Source organism: Ascaphus truei, chromosome 3, assembly GCF_040206685.1.
Source record: "Ascaphus truei isolate aAscTru1 chromosome 3, aAscTru1.hap1, whole genome shotgun sequence".
NCBI classification, from domain to species: Eukaryota; Metazoa; Chordata; class Amphibia; order Anura; family Ascaphidae; genus Ascaphus; species Ascaphus truei.
Genome location: NC_134485.1, coordinates 43455226 through 43478248, shown reverse-complemented (window position 1 = coordinate 43478248; position 23023 = coordinate 43455226). Strand labels below are relative to the sequence as shown.

Below are 23023 nucleotides of genomic sequence, written 5' to 3'. Positions count from 1 at the left end.
ACATTCTGTGCACCTTTCACAAGTTGGAATGTAAGAGTCATGGTACTTAAAACACATAAGCTATATAAGGTAATATAATATTGCGAATGTAGATGTACAGCATATACATTCCTGTGCTGAATCTTGTTCTGATTTTTTGTTTATCATAAATTCTATTGGAAAGACTAACATGAAAATATTATGAATAAATAGAAATGAATTTCCTATGTTGAATTGTTATTGGCCTTGAACACATTAGAAACGCCTTCTTTGTGGATAATGCAGGGATTCTAATTAATCAAAACATTATAGTTTCTAATGCAACAGTATCGTAATTTTGTTGTCAAAATTACATTTACAAAACAAATGCACAACTGAATTCTGTTGGTGAATATCATTAGTAATATTCACCTTGATTTGATTCTTCTGTAAATAAAATGAAACTTACCTTCATGATTTTTTATTTTATTTATTTTTTGGTCCTACTTTCTTTATTACAACATAGTAAAGTGGTTAACCAGGTGCCCAAGCACAAGCTGCAACATAATCTTCTTGAAGAGGATGAACAGGTAAAAAAAGAGCACTGCAAAATGAGAGAACTGGATTCAACTTGAGCAAAAACCTCTTAAGAGTTTTCTTTTAAATATAGCCTGGTCCCCTTTGACTGCCCAACATATTTCCGCTGCATGGCGGGGAATGGCAGTTGGTGCGGGCGCCGCCTGAGACCGCATCATTAGTGTAAGGGACAAAGCAGAATGCCGAGCAGCAGTTGTGGTCTGGGACCAGACCACCACCGTAAGGCTAGAGACTCTCATCATGGTGGGACATTCCCGCCGGATACCAGCCCATGTGGAGGCGGGCACCTTCGACAACGGCGTGGGACACACTGTTCTCTTCTGTCGGTGATACTAGGTGCTGGAGCATAAGGCAGGTATCCCCATCTACAAGTGCACCAACAGTAACACTTCTTGTAGGCAACGCTGTCACACATACATTGGGTGGGTTGGCTCCTGTGGACACCAGGTGGTTAGGTGCCCAGGGCACCTCAGTACTTTGGGGTAAATCCCACCGGGTGTGGACACGGTTACTGGGGGCACGACCCTGTGAGGCCTGAGTAGTTCTATTATTATATTATGTGTTCAGTAAACTTGTTAAACCATACCAGTGTGTATTTCTTACATTGTGTCATATGATGGGGTTATCCCACACTAATAGGATCCCTCATGGGTGTCACCATACAATCCAGGTACACCCCAGGGTCAAAGCAGCGGAAGTTCAGGCCTCCTGTGAGCCACCGGTAAAGGACCACACACACAGTGGCTGCCATATGTCCCATAAGGTGGGGGAACTGCGCTACATTTGGAGGTACTGCTGAGATCTCAGACCTGGGGTGCCCTACTCAGCAGTAAATTATCAGACCTACCAAATCCACGCCATGTTCGTGCCCTCTCAGCAACAGGTCCACGCGTGAGCCTTAGAATGTCACGTACCCCCGTGCCATGTGATCGCAGTGGGAGGAGTCCCCTCCCTTACGTCCATAGTTGTTGTCCGCAACCACAAGAGAAAATCTCCTGCTCGGGCCGATGCCAGGATCCTCGGTCAAAAAAAGGTTGGACATCTTTGTAGAAGGAAAGGTATACAGGGATATAAGTAAACATGGGAAGGATGTTGATCCAGTGAGAAATCTGATTTTTTTTTGAGTCAGGAAGGAATGTATTCAGGGGCGTAGCTATAGCCCGGGCAAAGCCCGGGGCCTGCACTCTTGGGGGGCCCGATCAGCCCCCACCCCTGTCAGCGGTCCATCTCTCGCTCTTCAGATAAGACAGCTTGCGTGTACTGACTGATCCGTGTGGATGATTTGAAGTGCTGGTTGTTTAAAGTGTGTGCAGTTAGAACCAGAAGCAGTTTGAACAAGGAAGCGGTTAAACAAGGTATAGTTTATTAAAGTACAGTTTACTGTTAGTACTTCTAAACTTCATAGTTGCTAGAATGAGCAGGATTGAAAATGCCACTCAATGCACATCTTGCCACATGTATGTGCACTTGGAGCAGCTGTTCCAAGGCGCATACCGCTGTGAGAGGTGTGAGCGGGTGGTCTCTTTAGAATCAGAGATTGCTGATCTGAAGAGGCAACTTGCAATATTGAGGGACATTGGCAATTTTGAAAGGGAATTAGAGCTCACTGAGCAGGCCCTTGCTTCGACTAGTGGTGCAGATGGTGGCGCTGGTAGTGAGGAGCAGGTAGGTAGCTGGGTGACAGTTAGAAGGGGAAGCAGGGGCAATAGGGAGAGCCAGGTCGTTTCTGAGCTGACACATCCCAATAGATTTGCTGTGTTGAGTGAAGATATTGGGAATGTCGGGGCAGAAATGGCAAGGCTGGGGGAGACTAATTCCTCTAGCAGCCAGGAGAATACTTCCTCCAGCACAGTGGGGACTCAGGATGCTCAGATACAAAGAAAGATTGTGGTGGTAGGGGACTCCATTATTAGGAAGGTAGATAGGGCAATCTGTTGCCGTGACCGCATGAACCGAACAGTTTGTTGTCTCCCGGGTGCTCGGGTTCGGCACATTGCGGATCGGGTAGACAGATTGTTGGGGGGGCTGGGATTGACCCGGCGGTCTTGGTACACGTTGGCACCAATGACAAAGTTAGAGGAAGATGGAGGGTCCTAAAAAATGATTACAGGGATCTAGGCCAAAAGCTTAAGGCAAGGACCTCCAAGGTAGTATTTTCTGCAATACTACCAGAGCCATGCGCTACCGCAGGGAGACAGTCAGAGATCAGGGAGGTTAATGCATGGCTAAGAAAATGGTGCAGGAAGGAAGGGTTTGGGTTTTTAGAACACTGGGACTCCTTTTCTGAGAGGTGCCATCTATATTCTAGGGACGGATTGCACCTCAATGAAGAGGGATCTTCTGTGCAAGGGGGGAGAATGCTAAAAAGGTTGGAGGAGATTTTAAACTAGGATGTAGGGAGGAGGGGAATGAAACAGATAATGAACTAAATGGAATAGAGGAGGATACAAGGTGGTATGGAGGTAGAATGGTGGCAAGTGCGAGTTTGACAAGCAGTGAGAAAACCATAGTAAATACAGATAATACTAGAAAACTTCTAAAGACTAAACCAAGTGGGCGCAAAAAGGAAGGAGCAGATAAGATAATAGTACAAGTGCAAAACAGAAATTGTGAGGCACTACTAATGAAGGTGAAAATAAATAAATCAATTAATAAAGATATGTGATATATATAAGTGTGCTCAAATATGATAATAATGGCAAACTTTCCTGCTCAACCCTCTTTGGAGAAGTTCCAGTTTTCTCCTTTCTTGAATGTTGAAGAGAAGCTTGTGGGGAGCGCAGGTGTCACCATATATATGCAAAGGAAAAATAAATATAGTGTGGTATGTCTAAACAGGTACAGCAATCAACACAGGAATCATGAATGGGAACTCACATTCTGCCAGTTGTAATACAGCATTTGAAACAGCAATAGATGCAGTGGATGGATTCAGCACTGTGCAGGGGGGTCTGGCTTGTGGACACTCCCTGATGTCAGCAGGACAACCCTCAATAGAATGAAAAAGACGGGATCGGACTCCTGACGAAGCTGCCACGCCAGCGAAACGCGTTGAGTGAACCTTGCAGCAGTCCAGACGTGTGCCCAGCATACCCCAGAACCCGTTTTGACCCATTCTGCGATCGCCGACGAAAACGGAAGTGACGCGACGGGCCGGACCGGAAGTGACGCGACGCAACTTCGGGAGTGAGGGGGATGACACACACCAATGCTGCGCATCGATTTTTATGTGTCTAAGCACATGTTGCTCATGTAAGTGCAATAGTAATTGCCTATTTTCAATATATCATTCGTGAACATACAATGTTGCACTAGAGTCGTCTTTTTCATTCTATTGAGGGTTGTCCTGCTGACATCAGGGAGTGTCCACAAGCCAGACCCCCCTGCACAGTGCTGAATCCATCCACTGCATCTATTGCTGTTTCAAATGCTGTATTACAACTGGCAGAATGTGAGTTCCCATTCATGATTCCTGTGTTGATTGCTGTACCTGTTTAGACATACCACACTATATTTATTTTTCCTTTGCATATATATGGTGACACCTGCGCTCCCCACAAGCTTCTCTTCAAGATAATAGTTCAGGCTGAAAAAAAAAAGCTGTGTGTGCTGTGCACGCGCATAGTAAGTGAAACTTCTTTGACTTTTGTCACAGAAATTTACTTATAACGCGCGTGCTCGGCACACATGTGTCAGTCAGTGTATGTGTCAGTCAGTGACTATGTATGTGTGTCAGTCAGATAGTATGTATGTGTGTCAGTCAGAGAGTATGTATGTGTGTCAGTCAGAGAGTATGTATGTGTGTCAGTCAGAGAGTATGTATTTGTGTCAGTCAGAGAGTATGTATGTGTGTTTGTGTATGTATGTGTGTCAGTCAGAGAGTATGTATGTGTGTCAGTCTGTGTGTGTATGTGTGTCAGTCAGTGTGTGTATGTGTGTCAGTCAGTGTGTGCATGTGTGTCAGTCAGTGTGTCAGTGTGTGCATGTGTGTCAGTCAGTGTGTGCATGTGTCAGTCAGTGTGCGTGCGTATGTGTGTCAGTCAGTGTGCGTGCGTATCAGTCAGTGTGTGTGTCAGTCAGTGTGTGAGTCAGTGTGTGTGTGTATGTGTGTGTGTCAGTCAGTGTGTGTGTCAGTCAGTGTGTGTGTATGTGTGTGTCAGTCAATGTGTGTGTGTGTGTGTGTGTCTGTGTGTCTGTGTGTGTGTGTGTGTGTGTGTGTGTGTGTGTGTGTGTGTGTGTGTGTGTGTGTGTGTGTGTGTGTGTGTGTCAGTCAGTGTGTGTGTGTGTATGTGTGTCAGTCAGTGTGTGTGTGTGTGTGTGTCAGTCAGTGTGTATGTGTGTCAGTCAGTGTGTATGTGTGTCAGTCAGTGTGTATGTGTGTCAGTCAGTGTGTGTGTGTGTGTATGTGTGTCAGTCAGTGTGTGTATGTGTGTCAGTCAGTGTGTGTGTGTGTGTGTGTGTGTCAGTCAGTGTGTGTGTGTGTATGTGTGTCAGTCAGTGTGTGTGTGTGTGTGTGTCAGTCAGTGTGTATGTGTGTCAGTCAGTGTGTATGTGTGTCAGTCAGTGTGTATGTGTGTCAGTCAGTGTGTGTGTGTGTATGTGTGTCAGTCAGTGTGTGTATGTGTGTCAGTCAGTGTGTGTGTGTGTGTGTGTGTGTGTGTGTGTGTGTGTGTGTGTGTGTGTGTGTGTGTGTATGTATGTGTGTCAGTCAGTGTGTGTGTGTATGTGTGTCAGTCAGTGTGTGTGTGTGTGTATGTGTGTCAGTCAGTGTGTGTGTGTGTGTGTGTGTGTGTGTGTGTGTGTGTGTGTATATGTATATGTGTGTGTCTGTCAGTATATGTGTGTCTCTCTTTCTGTGTCCTGCCCCCTCTCTCCTGACTCCCCCCACCCCAGGCAGAGCTGCGGACCCGCGGCGGCTCTGTCTTGGCCTCTCCTCCCCCCTCACAGGCAGGCAGAGCTGCGGACCCGCGGCGGCTGTCTTGGCCTCTCCTCCCCCCTCACACACCCCCCTCACAGGCAGGCAGAGCTGCGGACCCGCGGCGGCTCTGTCTTGGCCTCTCCTCCCCCCTCACACACCCCTCACAGGCATGCAGAGCTGCGGACCCGCGGCGGCTCTGTCTTGGCCTCTCCTCCCCCTCACGCAACCCCCTCACAGGCAGGCAGAGCTGCGGACCCGCGGCGGCTCTGTCTTGGCCTCTCCTCCCCCCTCACGCACCCCCCTCACAGGCAGGCAGAGCTGCGGACCCGCGGCGGCTTTGTCTTGGCCTCTCCACCCCCCTCACGCACCCCCCTCACAGGCAGGCAGAGCTGCGGACCCGCGGCGGCTCTGTCTTGGCCTCTCCTCCCCCTCACGCACCCCCCTCACAGGCAGGCAGAGCTGCGGACCCGCGGCGGCTCTGTCTTGGCCTCTCCTCCCCCCTCACACACCCCCCTCACAGGCAGGCAGAGCTGCGGACCCGCGGCGGCTATGTCTTGGCCTCTCCTTCCCCCTCACACCCCCCCCCTCACAGGCAGGCAGAGCTGCGGACCCGCGGCGGCTCTGCCTGAGTCTCTCCTCCCCACCCCCGGCGAGACGCAGCTGCACCGGGCCCGGTGTATGTGAGGGGCAGATACCTTAATAAAGGCGGGGGAAGGGGGGCAGCGCATCATCGTCAGCGGGAGCTGGCTTCGAGGGGAGCGCTGCAGCGATCCCCTTCTGATGGTGCTGTGGGGAACGCAGCGCACTCAACCCTCCCCCCCCCCTTCGTTCCATGCCTCGGCCGGGGGAGGTCAGCAGTGAGGGGCTGCAATTAAATTTTGAGGGGGTGCGGCACCGGAGGCGCATGTCAGCGGGTGGGGGGAGCAGTGCTCGTTAGGAGCTGTGGCGGCGAGTAAATGTTGAGCGGGTGGGGGGGACCGTTTGGGGGGGAACAAAGATGGTTAGGAGCTGCCAGAACACAGCCTGGCCTCAACTGCCAGCACTGTGACGTCAGCACTTTGACGTAACATCCGTTTCATTTTCTATCCCCACAATCCATTTTTGTCCCATTAGGAATGAGGTGCCACTAAAGAAGTTTCACTTCAAAAACTAAAAAGCATGCTTTCTAATGCAAAAATCCTGACAGATAAAATTGGGGAGCTTGAATTAATAGCTGCAAGGGAGCAGTATGATATCATAGGCATTACTAAAACATGGTGGGGTGAAACTCATGACTGGACAGTTAATTTAGAGGGTTATTCCCCTTTTCGGAAGGATCGAACAAATAGAAGGGGAGGTGGAGTATGTTTATATGTTAAACCGGATCTAAAACCAATTATAAGGGATGATGTTTATGAAGGGAATGATGAAAATGTAGAGACTTTGTGGATAGAAATTAGCAGTGGCGGTAAAAGTATTAAGAAAATGTTTGTGGGAATATGCTATAAAGCACCAAATATCTGTGAGATTGAGGAAGCTAAAATACTTTTGCAAATGGAAAAGGCATCAAAACTGGGTCATGTTTGCATAATGGGGGATTTTAATTATCCAGACATAGACTGGGGCAATGAGATTAGCATTACAACAAAAGGAAACAGGTTTTTGGGGGTGCTTAAAGACAATTATATGACCCAAATTATTGAGGAACCAACCAGGAGAGGGGCAATACTGGATTTGGTCATATCAAACAATGTAGAAGTGATACCCAAATGTTCCAGGACTTGAATATTTGTTAACAGTGATCATAGCATGGTCTCATTTGAAATAAAATATCAAAAAATAGATTTCTTGGGTTCAACAAAGACCTTAAACTTTAGAAAGGCAGATTTTAATAAACTGAGGTCTAATCTAGTAGTAATACAATGGGATGATGTTTTTGCAGGGAAAAATGTAGAAGATAAATGGGCAGTCTTTAAAACATTGTTAGAAAAGCACACTTATCAGTGTATACCCTTGGGTAATAAGTATAAAAGAAATAAGTCAAAACCAATGTGGCTAAATAAACAGGTAGGGGAGGAAATGGACAAGAAGAGGAAGGTGTTTAGATTCTTTAAGTCAGAAGGAACGGATAAATCGTATCAGAATTATAAGGAATGTAACAAAAATTCCAAAAGAGCAATCAAATTAGCAAAAATGGATAATGAAATAAGGATTGCAATATAAAGTAAGGTCAACCCTAAAAAGTTCTTTAAGTACCTTAATAACAAAAAAATGAGAAAAGAAAATATAGGACCCTTTCAGTGTCAGATGGGTAGGCAGATTGTTATTGGAGATAAGGAAAAAGCTGAGGTATTAACCAAATTCTTTGCCTCTGTGTTTACCAGGGAAGAATCAAGTTCAATAGTAGTGCCGCAGGAGGAAGCCACAACCTCCATATTAATGAACAATTGGTTAACTGAGGAAGAAGTTCATAAGCGACTTGAAAAAATGAAAGTAAATAAGGCACCTGGCCCTGATGGCATACATCCAAGAGTTCTTAAGGAGTTAAGTTAAGTAATAGCCAAACCATTATATTTAATATTCAAGGACTCCATTTCCACAGGCTCAGTACCACAAGATTGGCGTAAAGCAGATGTGGTGCCTATATTTAAAAAGGGAGCTACAGTAGATCACAACTGGGAAATTACAGACCTGTAAGCCTGACTTCAATAGTAGGGAAACTACTTGAAGGTTTAATACAGGATAATATTCAGGAATACCTAATGGAAAACAAAATTATTATTAATAGTCAGCATGGATTTATGAAGGATAGATCTTGCCAAACTAACCTTATTTGTTTCTTTGAGGAGGTAAGTAGGAATTTAGACCAGGGTAATGCAGTTGATGTGGTCTACTTAGATTTTGCAAAGGCTTTTGATACGGTTTCACACAAGAGGTTGGTGTACAAAATAAAGAAAATTGGACTCAGTATTAATATATGCACCTGGATTGAAAACTGGTTAAAGGACAGACAACAGAGGGTTGTCATAAATGGAACTTTTTCAGGTTGGGCTAAAGTCGTGAGTAGAGTACCTCAGGGATCGGTACTGGAACCCCTGCTTTTTAACTTGTTTATTAATAACCTTGAGGTTGGGATCAAGAGCAAAGTCTCCATCTTTGCTGATGATACTAAATTGTGTAAGGTAATAGAATCAGAGCAGGATGTAATTTCCCTTCAGAAGGACTTGGAGAGACTGGAAACGTGGGCAGGTAAATGGCAAATTAGGTTTAATACAGATAAATGTAAGGTTATGCATTTGGGATGCAAGAATAAAAAGGCGACTTACAAATTAAATGGAGATATATTGGGTGAATCCTTGCTGGAGAAGGATTTAGGAGTGCTTGTAGACTGCAGGCTTAGCAATAGTGCCCAATGTCATGCAGTAGCTGCAAAGACAGACAAGATCTTATCTTGCATCAAACGGGCAATGGATGGAAGGGAAGTAAACATAATTATGCCCCTTTACAAAGCACTAGTAAGACCACACCTTGAATATGGAGTACAATTTTGGGCACCAATCCTAAGAAAAGACATTATGGATCTAGAGAGAGTGCAGAGAAGAGCCACCAAATTAATAAAGGGGATGGACAATCTAACTTATGAGGATAGGCTAGCTAAATTAGATTTATTTACATTAGAAAAGAGGCGTCTAAGAGGGGATATGATAACTATATACAAATATATTCGGGGACAATACAAGGAGCTTTCAAAAGAACTATTCTTCCCACGGGCAGTACAAAAGACTCTGGGCCATTCCTTGAGGCTGGAGGAAAGGAAATTTCACCAGCAACAATGGAAAGGGTTCTTTACAGTAAGGGCAGTTAAAATATGGAATTCAGGGTATTCAAGGTATACATGGATATACCAAATAAGTATACATGGGAAGGATGCTGATCCAGGGATTAATCCGATTGCCAATTCTTGGAATCAGGAAGGAATTCATTTTTCCCCTTAATGGGATTTTTTGTTTGCCTTCCTCTGGATCAATAAGTAAGTATAGATATAGGATATAGTATCTGTTGTCTAAATTTAGCATAGGTTGAACTTGATGGACCTATGTCTTTTTTCAACCTCATCTACTATGTAACTATGTAACTATGTAACAGGCTTGGGCGGGTAGGAGGAAAGCGGAGGTTTGAGGAGATCAGAGGTGGATACTGGCTGTGGTGTGTGGGGCTGATCACATTAGAACAGCTGTAGCCAGTAGGAGGGAGGGAGGAGGAGGAGAGACGGGTTGTGTGACTGCTTAACCACTGCAACTTCTGGGCAGCAGGTGGCACTGCAGAGCACTCCATTGCTGCTCCTCTCTAGATCTCCTGGGTCTATGTGCCTGTTGATAAGTGTGTGTGTTTATAATTGTGTGTTGGTAAGTGTGTGTATTTGTAATGCATGTGTGTTTCATGCATCATTTGCATGTATATGTTGTATATTGAGTGTTTTTTTATGTTGAATTTAAATGTGTATTTGTATATGGTATGTGTGTTACACTAATGTTGCATACTTGGTATGTGTGTATATGGTGTAGTGTTTGTGTGTATATATGGGAGGGGATGAGAAAGTGGATAGGGGGAGGGAGGAGAGAGAGGGTGGGGGGAGGGAGGAGAAAGAGGATGGGGGAAGGAGTAGAAAGAGAGAGGAGAGAGGATGGGGAGAGGATAGGGGGAGGGAAGAGAGAGGATGGGGAGAGGGAAGAGAGAGGATGTGGGGAGGGAGGAGAGAGAGAATGGGGGAGGGAGGAGAGAGAGAATGGGGGGAGAGGAGAGAGAATGGGTGGAGGGAGGAGAGAGAATTGGGAGAGGGAGGAGAAAGAGAAAGGGTAGAGGGAAGAGAGAGGGTGGGGGGAGGGAAGAGAGAGGATGGGGGAGGGAGGAGAGAGAGAATGGGGGAGGGAAGAGAGAGGATGGGAAAGGGAGGAGGAGAAAGAGAGGATGGGAAGAGGAATAGAGAGTATGGTGGGAGGGAGGTGAGAGGATGGGGAGAGGGAGAGGGAGGAGAGAGGATGGGGGGTTGAGGGAGGAGAGAGGATGGGGGGAGAGGATGGACAGAGAGGGAGGATAGAGGATTGGTGGAGAGAGAGGATGATAAGGAGATAGTGAGGATGGGGGAGAGAGAGAGAGGATGGGGGAGAGGGAGGAAAGAAAAAAAACTGAGGGGGCGCACGTGTCCCAGTTTTTACATTTGAAAATCTGGTCACCATAGGATGGGGAGATCTGATGATGATGATGATGATGGGGAGAGAGCTGATGATGATGATGAGGGGGAGAGAGCTGATGATGATGATGTGGGTGGGAGAGCTGATGATGGTGAGGGGGAGTGAGCTGGTTATGGTGAGGGGGAGAGTTGATGATGAGGGGGAGAGAGCTGATGATGAGGAGGGGGGAGAGCTGATGATGAGGAGGGGAGTAGAGATTATTATGATGAGGAGGCGGGGGAGAGATGAAGATGAGGGGGAGAGATGAAAAAGAGGAGGGGAGAGATGATCAGGAGGGGAGAAATGATGAGGAGGATGAGGAGGGGAGAGAGGAGGAGCAGGAGAGATGAGGAGGGAAAGATATGAGGAGGAGAGAGATGAGGAGGGATGATGTGATAGAGGATCAGGGAGAGGATGGGGGAGAGAGAAAAAATTGCTGTCACAATTAACATTAATGGGTCCCTGAATTTTTTTCAGGGGCCCGCGAATGTTTAGCTACGCCACTGAATGTATTTCTTATGAAAAATCATTGGATGATGTTTCACTGGGGTTTTTTTTTGTTTACCTTCCTCTGGATCAAAATACTGGAAATACATATAGAGTATTATAAGTATCTGTCATCTACATTTTAGCATAGGTAGAACTTGATGGACAAACAGTGTCATATTTCAACCTCATCTACTATAGAATAGAACTATGTAATCTGGCATCTTCCTTAGCATATGGCTAACACGAGTCAGTATCATAGCCACTGGGGGCGGTCACTCTGATGTTAATGCCACGTTAGCCATATGAAAATGAGGGCCCTAATTGCCAATGTTTTTGCATACAGTACATTTAGTTTTGTAAATATCTGTTAAACTCAGGGAAGCTAACTGTTCTAGTAATGCAGATTTAACAGAGCTCTGTGTATCTACCCCCACGTAAATGAACATAATACACTGCATGTACTCTTTTTGAACACTCGGGAAATGGACAAAGTTAAACACTGTTTAAATTAATTGAAAAATAAACTAGCATGTTAGTCTTGAGATCTTAATCAGAGTCCCATATTGCTCGTTCTTTTGTAAATATTTTGCTTTTCGGAAGGATAGTATGATATTGTGGGTAAATATCTTGGTTACTGCTTCTTATTTATTTAACTTCTGTTCTGGTCACATGTTTGTGGGTTTATTGTAACTGGTCATGTGAAACCACGAGACCTTGTGTCAGATTATTCCTGTATGCATCATGACCAAGACATAGTTATTCTATTTTATATCACTAGATCTATCATTAAAAACTGCACATATTAATTAAAATGTTAATTGTATGCATGCATTTTATGCCTAATTTGGGGGGGGTTGGATTTTACCTGGTACACCGCTTAGCCCAGAGCAGCAGCTTTAGGAGTGACTGATATCTCCAAATTGCCACTAATCTGAACACCGCATTTAAAATGTGTTTGACAGAATATTAAAAAAATGTAACTACCATTGTTAACAGAAAGGAGATTTAAAGTGTCAAGAAAGAAATTGTACAGAGGCCCCACCTGTGTAAAACGTCAAAACAAGTTGTTGCTTATATAAAAAAGGGAGAATGTAGTAAAAGACAAAGTGAACCAGGAATAAAAATTGTCGTAGTTTCTTTTATCGCACTGTCACGAAACCGTGACACAAAGGAAGCATTTATTCCAGTCTATGTTTATACTGTAGTATTTGCTGAAGCCAAAAGGAGGCTTCTGATGTGTGCTGAATCTTACTGTAGTTCAACCCAGGGGTAAAAATGCAGATGCAACATGTGTCTTTGATTTATCTGGACCGTTATGTTGTGATACTGTATTAAATACAACGCTAACATTACAAATGTATCCTGTACTAAATACAATGCTAATATTACAAATATATCCTATGTAAAGGGTTGAAAAAATCAAATAAAAGCAAGAAGCCGAGCAACATGTTAATACAGTAAGAAGCATAATTAAAATCATGTACTGTATGATCAATCTATAGTACAGAAGAACCCAGGTACTTTCATTCATTTGTTATATTCAATAGTACTGTATAAAAGTCTTAGGCACTGGTTTATCAAAATATTTTTCTTTTCTATTTTTTTTCAATGTTTTTTCTCCAATGCATATTAGTTTGACCTCTGTAATTTAGTGATGTAACGTAGAGAGCATTTACTTCTCTCTTTATTTTTTTTTGCAGCCAATACAAATGTACAGAAATTTGTTTACATAGAGAAATTTAGTAAGAATATAAAAATACAAAATTCTAGACTTACCACCATTTGGGAATTAGCAGAATCACTTTAGTAGACGCTGCTATGGAGCGACTAGATGAAAAGCCACTATTGGTTAGAAAAATGTACAAAGACTTCCCTAACACTGTTAACTTCAGTGTTTTTGTTGGGGGGGTGGGGGGAAGGCAAAGAGAAGAGTTTTCAATCTAACTTTGTTGTTGCCTAATGCTCAGAGGGATAACATTGTTTCCAATAGTGTCAAGGACCCGGCCCTAATATTCTAATTACTTTTTCCTGCATAAAAGGCTGATGCCATTGCAACTAGGTAACAAAAAGAGGGTTCCCCAGGCACTCCTGCTATAGGATAATAAGGTCAGAAATGGCAATGGTACTGTAGGTGTCCTAAGCCAATCTCGGGGAAGATAGAAACATCCCGTGGTGTAGAAGGGCAAAAGCTTGCTTAATCTTGATTTTCAGTATGAATACAGATCGCGAAAGTGGGGCCTCGCAATCCATCTGACAATTTGGGTTTTAAGAGGTGTCAGAAAAGTTACCACCGGGAGTGCCTGAGGAACCCTCTCTTTGCCATTGCAACAAGGCTACACATTTCATTACACAGCATTCTTGCTTCGTAACCGTTAACTGTTTACTGGACAGCCTAATATAATAATAGAACTATAGGTGGCCTATGAGGCACATGTCCACCTTCACTGGAGTCAAAAGGTTGCTGTGAGATATTGACGCCAGATTATTTAGTGTATTATTAACACATAATTGCTCAATCCAGGAAACACATAGGGGTTTCTGTATGACGTCAAAAGTAATGTAATATTTAGGCCAAAGGGTTGCTCCCTGGGCCGCCGACAGGAGAGCCGGGAAAAGAGGAGGTTTGACCAACTGGCTAATGGTGGGTTCAGGCCGTCTGATCCTCCATGTGCCGTGGGCCCCAATTCTCCTCAGATCTGGGGCCGAACTGTTCCAAAGTGCACCCGGCTGGTAAATGCCCGACGTTTGGCTCACTCAAAAGTTGGGTTCAACTTCCACACCTGGTGATGGGTTCCTGCTCCCTTCTGCCATAGAGCCCTTCCTGACGAGAGGCTCACCAGGTAAAATTCTTACAGACGAGCGATAAATTCAAGGAGGGGTGAACTACAGGGGGGAAGTGAGTGGGGGAGAGAAATATAGGGGAGTGAGAGGGAGAAGTGAGCGGAGGAGGGGGAGTGATGTGGGGGTAACGGAGAGGGGAGATGAGTAGAGGGAGGATGAGAGAGAGGTGAAGTGAGGGGGGGACAAAAGGGGAGAGTGATAGTGGAGTTAGAAGTGGTTGTAAGAATGGGTGAACCTGGTGTGACAGGTAGGGAATTCCAGAGAGAGGGGACAGCACGGGTAAGTCTTGTAGGTGGGAGAAGTGTAATAATGCAAGAGGAAAGGCGGATGTTGAGGGCAGAGTACAGGGGGAACTTATCAAGTCCCATTCACTAATTAAAAACAGGTGCTTTGTGCTTAGGTTCTGCAAACATAATTCCTTAACACTATCATGAAAAATCTTTTACATGCCATTGTATACAACAAAAAACAGAAATGCCTAAAGCAACTTCCAATGTGACAAAAATACAGTGCAATACCTATATATCTCTTGTAAAAAAGGGTCATTTAGTTTAACCCTATGGCCAAAGCATCTTAAGCCTGCTGCCACTTACAAGGCATGACCGTAGCAGGTCCTAACACTCACCTGGGTTAAAATTCTTATTTACCTGTATAATTACAGGAAGAATGGTCACATTGGATCTGTCGTAACCTGGCAAAATGAAACTGATCTGCCAACTTGGAAAGTGGGGTGGGGCAAGCTTAAACCTTGGGGGTGGGGGGGGGAGTAGCCACTTACCTCCCATAAGCAACTGAGACCAGCTGCACATATTAAACAAAATACACAGATTCCCAACAAGCTCTGAGAAACCCCAACCAATACCACACAATATATATATGCATATTACTGTCAAAAGGATTGCTAGTGGGCGTGGCTAAATGTATACAACAAAAAACAGAAATGCCCAAAGCTACTTCCGATGTGACAAAAATATACAGTGCAATACCTATATATCTCTAGTAAATGGCAAACATGCCATTGTATGCTAGATGTACTCTATAAAACAGAAAGGAGAGACCTTTTACAAATGTACTATATCTTAAAAATGAAATACAGCAAAAAGAAAAAACAAGTTAAAGTGTTAACACAAATATAGTGTCACACAATTATCGATAAGCGCTTTTACATAAGTACCCTTATTGCTATAGTATAGGTTAGGGCTCTTACCCAGACCCTAATTCACAAAAAAAAGCAGCAAAGTATAGTGCTATTCTCAGCTACATCTCACCATCATGCTATCACTATTCTGTACTAATTTCTAACTCATCTAATTGCAAGATTCCTTGATGAAAAAACAAAACAATCTTTGGTTAAAAAATAAAATATAGTTTAATTGTGATATTTTTGTTCCATATATTGTGTATTACTTTTGGGGGGTAAGAACAAATTGTAGCACAATATGGTTCAACATACAGAGCATGTAGCATACAAAACATAAACGTATACAATTATTATACAAAACAAAAATACATATGTAGTTATATATAAAATACTAAAATTAAAAAGTGCTCACTTCACAGTACAGTACATGCTACAGTATAGAACATAGGATATGGTATATTCTTACAATGTGAAAAGGAAATCCTAAATCTTTTACTCTGTATTTCTGTCAAACTTATCCTGTATTGTATTTTAGCAGAAGGTCCAATCATTATGTACACTTGTTGTTACTAATCTTACATGTATGAAAATGTGTAGAGAAGTTATTTATTGCAACGTTGTAGGACCATTGCGGTATTTCCCTCTGTATAGTCCGAATGATCTCGGTGAATTATGCAGCTGGTTCACAAACCCCAATGATTTCTTTAACTTGTGTCATTGATAGATACTGTAGCAAGTCCCAAGACCCTTTATCTTAGCCAGTGATTGTGAAGAAGCACCAGGCAAAGGGATCACTTCACCCTCCTGGTTTCACCCTCTCAATCTGCGGCTGCGTTTCTCCATCCCCAGTCTCTGACTGGCTGCTGCAGGATGTCAGTGTAATTACAGGGAAGGAGGAGCACAATTACAGTGCTGTTCTGCAGGTCCACATGGAACAGACCCGGAAGGAGGCTGCAGTGTGCAGAAGAGCAGAGCGAGTGACTGTGACCTGAGGACTCACACCCGGAATCCACCGATTAGCAAAAGCAGCTTCGTCCTGGATCATGTTTAGCTGAGTTTTGAGATAAGGAAAAAATAAATGAATGAAGGTCATTGTTAATAACTGGGATACAAGGTGCTGCCTGTCCCACTGTGCTCAGTATACTCCATGCTTGTAGATAGAGTGTATCAGATGGTAGCTGCTTGTGTCTTTTTGCAGTAATTAAGTTGCAGTGCTTCAGATCAGCAAACAAACACCCGTACTTTTGAAGGAAGAATGTTAAAAACATTCATAGGAAGTAATGTTGCGTATGAAAGGATCTCTGCAAGTGGAAAGGTAAACTTTGATCTTCGTGATAACTAATGTGTAATATGTAACACGAGCCTTTGCTGCATATGCATTCTAGTAATGAATAGGTATGTGTTATGCTTTGTTATTTATTGCCCCTGATTCTGTATATTCACTGTTTGGCACTTTGAGGTTTAAAACCAGGTACATGTTTTACTCTAGGAAGACAGATCATTTACAAACCACTCCAGCACGGAAGGGGTAAAACACCTCTCTGTATCAATGGCTGGTCCTAGTTGTTATTAAGAGTTGTCTACTGTAAGTTCTTGGGAAGGGGTGTACTGGTTCTTATTTAGCCCATCCATACACATCAACTGGTTTGCTTATATACATACCTGTAGTGATAGGCCCTTGATAAATTAGCTGAACTCCACTGAGTGCCAGTGCAAACATTGCAGAGCAATGGGTTAGCTGTGTCATAAACCTCTGGTCCAATTTGGCCCAATATATTCATTGTCATATTGTATTTTGACGCTTTGTTGCAAAAAGAATACCACTGGATTTATGATCTCCTAACCTGTCTGGAGATTTGATTGTCTTTGCCACGCTTAACCCATTGGCTTCCAACGCCAGAATGGGGTAAAGGGTTAAATATGTTTAAATAGATGATTTTTTAATATTTTTTTTTATATATTTGTGATGATAAAATGGATTTTAGTACATTTGTGAATCCAATATTACCCTGTTATTTCCACTCAATTAAATGGGATTCGCCTATGACTGAGCACATTATAATTTACATGTTGCAGTTTAATGTACATTTTAAATAGATAATCAGTGCAATGGTTATATACTGTAGATAATCAGTACTGAGGAAGGTAGAATGGCCTAAAAAGGTCAAGTTGTGCACCTTGCACTACACCAATGAAGAAGTGGGGAACCAATAAATTGTGAATGTGTGATGACGGAACAAAAACTGCAATAAAGGGTGCAGAGGTGGTGCTGGCAGGGATGGGGTTAATGATGAACAAAGAAAAGAAAGAAAGCTCCCTATTAGCCGCACAATAGGCAGCTAATAGGGAGCTTTCTTTCTTTTCTTTGATAATCAGTACTGTAACAATCACCCAACTTCATTATCAATTAACCTTTCTGCTTACAGCCATCCAACTTTAAAATCATAATGAAGCATTACAGTGTGACATTAAATAGGTAATGCTGGTGATATATGATTTTTTATGAATATGATGTCAGGGACAAGAAAATTATGTGACTTAAAAGTAAAAATAAATGCACTATAATATGGTATATTGCTTACAGTACTGTACATGAAAACCGCACATTTAGACCCCAAGGCTGTTACTGCAAAGTCTTTGGAAACTTAAAAAAAAAACTTTTTAATGGAAATAAAAAGTATTTTTTAATCTTAAATCCCCATGGATTTTTCAGAGTACTTGTTTTGTTTATAAGTTAGTCCTGCAGGTCTCCATAATACCTGGCAGTACTGGTTGCCATGTACACACTGCTTTTTATTTTTCCACATTAACAGTGTTCTTCCTCATGGGATCAAACCTCACGTCTCTGGAGTTTCAGCATCTGCTCACATCCATACAATAGTCCACCAACTGTTGACATTTACTCCTTTAGCATGCACCTGACTCTTTAATAATATACAATACACCATTTAGCAGCTGTTATTAAAGACGGGAGATTATATATATATATATATAGACACACACACACACTGTTGTGATGATATACTAGATGCACTTTGTCTGTAAATCTACTACCATCTTTGATGCAAAGAATATGCAAATTAGTTAGTAAAATATATAAATAGGGAGTTGTGGCCATAATATATTCATTAGCCAAATACCTTCAGATTTGCTTGAATTCTGAATTAAAACTCACCAACCTCACACTTATGAGACCCGAAAGGTCGAAACGGCTGTCTGTGAATAGGTTTACTGGCTACGCACTTTTTTAACCCAGGCGGTGCAGAGTTAAAGCATAAACTTATAGGGGTTTGTGTTCAAATGGAAAAGATGCAAAAAGGGATACATTGAGTGCTTATTTGCATGTCATTACCCAGAATTCCTGGCTGCAGTGGAAGCATCGTATGCTAAGAGATAATGTGGAAAGGCCGGTTTATGGCCCTGTCTGAGACATGTGAATGTGCTCAATAGTGATATTTTTAGTTGCTGAATTAAAACTAGAATGTTTATGAAGTATAGAGCAGTGTATGTCTGTTCATAGTCTGAAATGGGGCAAAGTTTGTCCTAATAAAGTAAATGCTTGAAATGTACAGTATTGGTTAAATTGTTATTTTCCTAGATAAATGATTTGACAGAGATTTATCCTGAGGTAGTACCTTAGTGAGCATGTTGTCATACGGGTTTTTACTAATCAAATCCAGTTCTTCTCTGTTTCACTAGTTATAGTGGTTTGAGAAGAATATATAGTTGAATAGAAAATGTGTTGAACAACCCACTTAAAACATTTATATAAGCAAAATTAAGATAATTTAAAAATATGCAGATTGCTATTCATGAAATTATGTCTCAGTAGTAAAAACATCAAAATATAATGAATAATCATATAATTAAGGAGACTGAAGGAAAAAACACACTCAGTTGATTAAACTTAGATGTTTTCACACCCAAGAACAGACTAACTTTGCAAAATACCAAATGATTTCCAAATCACGTTTGTACTCAATACATATGAACTCCAGTTTGGGCAGTTGTTATAATAAAAAAGGGATTATTTTTTAAATAATAATGCTTTTAAAATACATTGCAGTACAGTATTATGATGGAGAATTTAAGAGCTTCAATATATTTTACAATTACATCATTACATTATATAAAAGGTGGCACAGTGTGCTCCTTTGCATGCCATTTCCCAGAATCCCTGGATGCAGTGAAAGAACTGTAGGCTAGGAGATAATGGTGGAAAACAGGGTGCAGACCTGTCTGAGACATGTGAACGTGCTCACAAGTGATATTCTTTATTTGCTGTGCACTATACGGTGGAGGGGTTTGTCACTTTGTTACCCACCATACGTTCTTCCTGGTAATGGCAGGAATTTCCATATTACACTGACAATTGTAATAAAATGACATGGGTAATGAAATGATATTGTCACAGACAGTGCACCTCGATTACTATTACTATCACCATTATTACTCTAATTTTTTTTCTACAGAAAGATACTCCTGAAAAGAATGCTTCATTCTTCAGTAGAGTGACATATTCTTGGTTCAGCAGGTACGTGTTCTACCTATTTTATCAGGTTGTGAAAAAATATTCAATTTAACATGTTTAGTGAATTACATTTAAAACAAGTAATTTCTGATAGTTTTCATTTTCCACAAAAGTAGCAAATATACTACTTAAAGTGTTTCAAAATGGTGTGTTAAAGGAACAATACAAACGGGTGATTATTATTATTATTTTTTAAATTACGTAGTATTGAAGCAGGGGTGTCCGGAGCTGAACCCCATTCATTTCAGCTCCACTAACCAACTGCTGCCGGAGATACTTACCTCCGTAGGGGGTGCCAGTAGCTGCTCTGCTTGGCTAGCAGGGTTCACGTAATGGCGGCGTTTCAAAGCTACCGCGCCTTGCGGGTGAATAGGAAGCCGTGACATCAGAAGCTTTAAACTTTGCCGATATAAAAGCTCCCCTTCTGGAGGTCTGTATCTCGGGAAGCAGGGGTCCCCTGGAGCGGAAATGAACGGGGTTCAACTACGGAGACCTATGTTCAAACCTATGTTAAAAAACAGTAATAATAATAATAATTTTTTTAAAAAAAGCATGAATTACTCCTTTTAAGTACTAATAACCATGATCTGATTCTAAGATGTTGTACTGCATGTATGGTGTCTTGTGACTAATACAGTATGTGACTAATGTATCACAGTACTCATGGGAGTGGCACATTGTTTAAAAAAGAAAGAATCTCTTAGTCTAGCACATACAAGCAAAACTACCCTACATAGGCTCGTACCGTAATTTCTTTTTCATTAGTTAACATATTTCTCTGTTACACATAACAAAATGTTGATCAGTGTTTATTTTGAAACTTACATTCATTCTTGCGGGAGGCTTAGTTTCCAATTTATTTAGAAAAACACAAACATGGAACAATATTTTTTTTTAGAGTGCAGGTAATATTTGTTTTTGTGTTTTGAATCAAAATGGATTTGTTTTGTGCTATGATATTTCATATTTTAGTATTTAGGTAATCCCTATATTCGTGCTTATTTTTAGACATCTGCACATTTTTTGTCAAGCATTAAAAGTCAATACACAAGGTCACCTGGCCATCTATACACTGCCATTTACTGCCCTTCTGACCAATTTTGAGAAATTCGGGTGAAATTTACATTTTGGTTTAATTGGTGAAAGTTTGCTAATTTTCGAGCAATGGGAACTTTTGAAATAACTTTGGTAACCACGACATTTACGGATAATTCACACACAAAATTGCATACCACTTTTGAAAACATGCACACATTCTCTTTAGTAATGCTATTCCAATATAAACTTTTACTGTTCACTTTTCACTCTTCAAGTTACTGACACTGGACCAACAACAAACATTAAATATTACGCACAGACAATAGATATTATGTGTACTTTTCATTAAAAGGCTGTGCCACTTTTTACTTGAAATTGAAATTATTGCAATTGTTAAACTATTACAATGCAGCAAGAGTAAATGATCTTTAAAGCAAAACTGTAGGCAAACAAGAACAGTAGCATAATTTTGGATCAGTACAGTACCTTTCAATCGTTTTTTTACTTTTGGAAGCTTGAGCATATGTTTACATTTTGGGTCCCGCCTTCCTGATCAGAATCACATAGCATTTCCAGCGATTCCCAGTAGAGAACGGTAAAATATGGAACATTTCTCCAAGTACCAGAAAATGCAAAACTCCTTAAATATTTTTTGTTCTTCTGGTGTCGAATTTAAAAAAAACTATAATATAGTATGATATTTCCACTGCTATTACTCACTTACTTTTGTTCAGGGCCATATCTACTAAGTAATCTTATGCCATAAGAGACCTTCCGGTACTGGAATTCTCCTTACAGCCCATTTCAGCAGGCCCACCAACAGCTTTCTCAGGGCCCAGGACTGAAGTCTGGACCTGAGCTCCTGGGGATGCTAGCAGCATTACAACCAGGGAAAGGTGCTGTGGCCCTATCAAGTGCAAACTGTTTTGATGGTCTGGCAGAGGAAAGGGCCCGTCTGGTCACCAAAGTTGCTCAACTTCCAGGATCAGCTGTCTGGGACTACCTCCACCGCTAGGCCCAGGACACTTTTTCCCACGTTCCCCTCTGTCTGAAACCCTGCATTTCAGCCCTGGACGGGGTCTTATGGCAGAAAACAGCTTACTAAATATAGACCTAAGTGTTTGGCTGTTTTCCTGTTAGATGCTTCACATTTTGTTTTCTATTTACAGTACAATAACTTTGGGTTATAAGAAACCATTGGAAAGAGAGGATCTTTTTGAGCTAAATGAGGCTGATTCATCTTACACTGTCTACCCAATCTTTGAAAAGAACTGGAGAAAAGAAGTCTTACAACAAGAAATTAAATCTAAGGTGATTGCGCTAGTCTCCTTTCAATTTCAAAACTGCCCTATTTTTCAGTATGTAAATAGCAGTAGCTGGCCTAAAAAATTGTAACTTAATATTTTTAAACATAAGGAAGGAAGCATCAGAATCTGTTAGCAGGTTTATTCTTAAAAACATAGAACAAAGCAAACAAACAAAAAAATTGCCTAGCTCCTCTCTGAGCACTAACTACACAGTACACATCTTGCCCCTAACTATCCTGGACTGCTACCCCACTTACCGGTTAAACAAAACTCAGGGATAGTTGGATCACAGGCAGCGCAGCAAAAGCAGACTAAATTGTCTTTACTTTAGGCTCCTGAGGTCAGTGCATCTCCAGTGCAAGGCACATCTTCTGGGCAGCTTGATTTCCTCCTGGCTAACATCGTTTACGGTTGCAGGGTCCTGCAGCTCCTGGGTACATGCTTTTGTCCTGCTCTGGAGCTAATTGTACACATCCTAGCAGAGCATATAGCATATGTGTGGTCTGCCTGCACTTAACCCATGATGCTGTTTTCTGCATTGGTTAGCGGGCTCGCAAAAGTAATCAATCAGATGTGTCTTGATCATAGACCACAAGCGCATCTTAGCGCAGGGGATCTAAATATGCATCATGGTGATTGTGGGGATTCCCGATGCCCAGGCTTCAGTCTCCCACGACTGAGTCAGATGGACATAGACAAAGGTAGAAACAAAGAATAGTGTTATGTACATAGAACCAACAGGATGCACCAATACAAATAGTGATAAAAGTAAATTGTAACAATTATGAGGAATAGCACAGTGCAATAAAAATAAAGTACAATAATAAGCGTGTGTCCTATCTATCTATCTATCTATCTATCTATCTATCTATCTATCTATCTATCTATCTATCTATCTATCTATCTATCTATCTATCTACTTATATTAAGAGAGAATCACCAATCACAGGAAATATATGGGTACCAAAACTATACATTCTGTTCGTGAGACTG

At 41.9% G+C, this 23023-nt stretch overlaps 1 protein-coding gene across 4 annotated transcripts in view; it reads left to right on the top strand.

Moving 5' to 3' along the window:
- Window positions 1–23023, top strand: part of LOC142491425 (multidrug resistance-associated protein 1-like) — a 118242-nt gene that overhangs the window by 10052 nt on the left and 85167 nt on the right. For 2 of the 4 annotated variants that reach the window (XM_075593972.1, XM_075593974.1), the window contains 2 exons: window positions 19627–19688; window positions 21893–22034. In XM_075593972.1, coding sequence (XP_075450087.1) covers window positions 19627–19688; window positions 21893–22034 — 204 coding nt within the window. Of the gene's footprint in view, window positions 1–15938; window positions 16470–19626; window positions 19689–21892; window positions 22035–23023 lie in introns of those variants that run through there. The other 2 variants (XM_075593973.1, XM_075593976.1) reach the window with 2 other exon arrangements.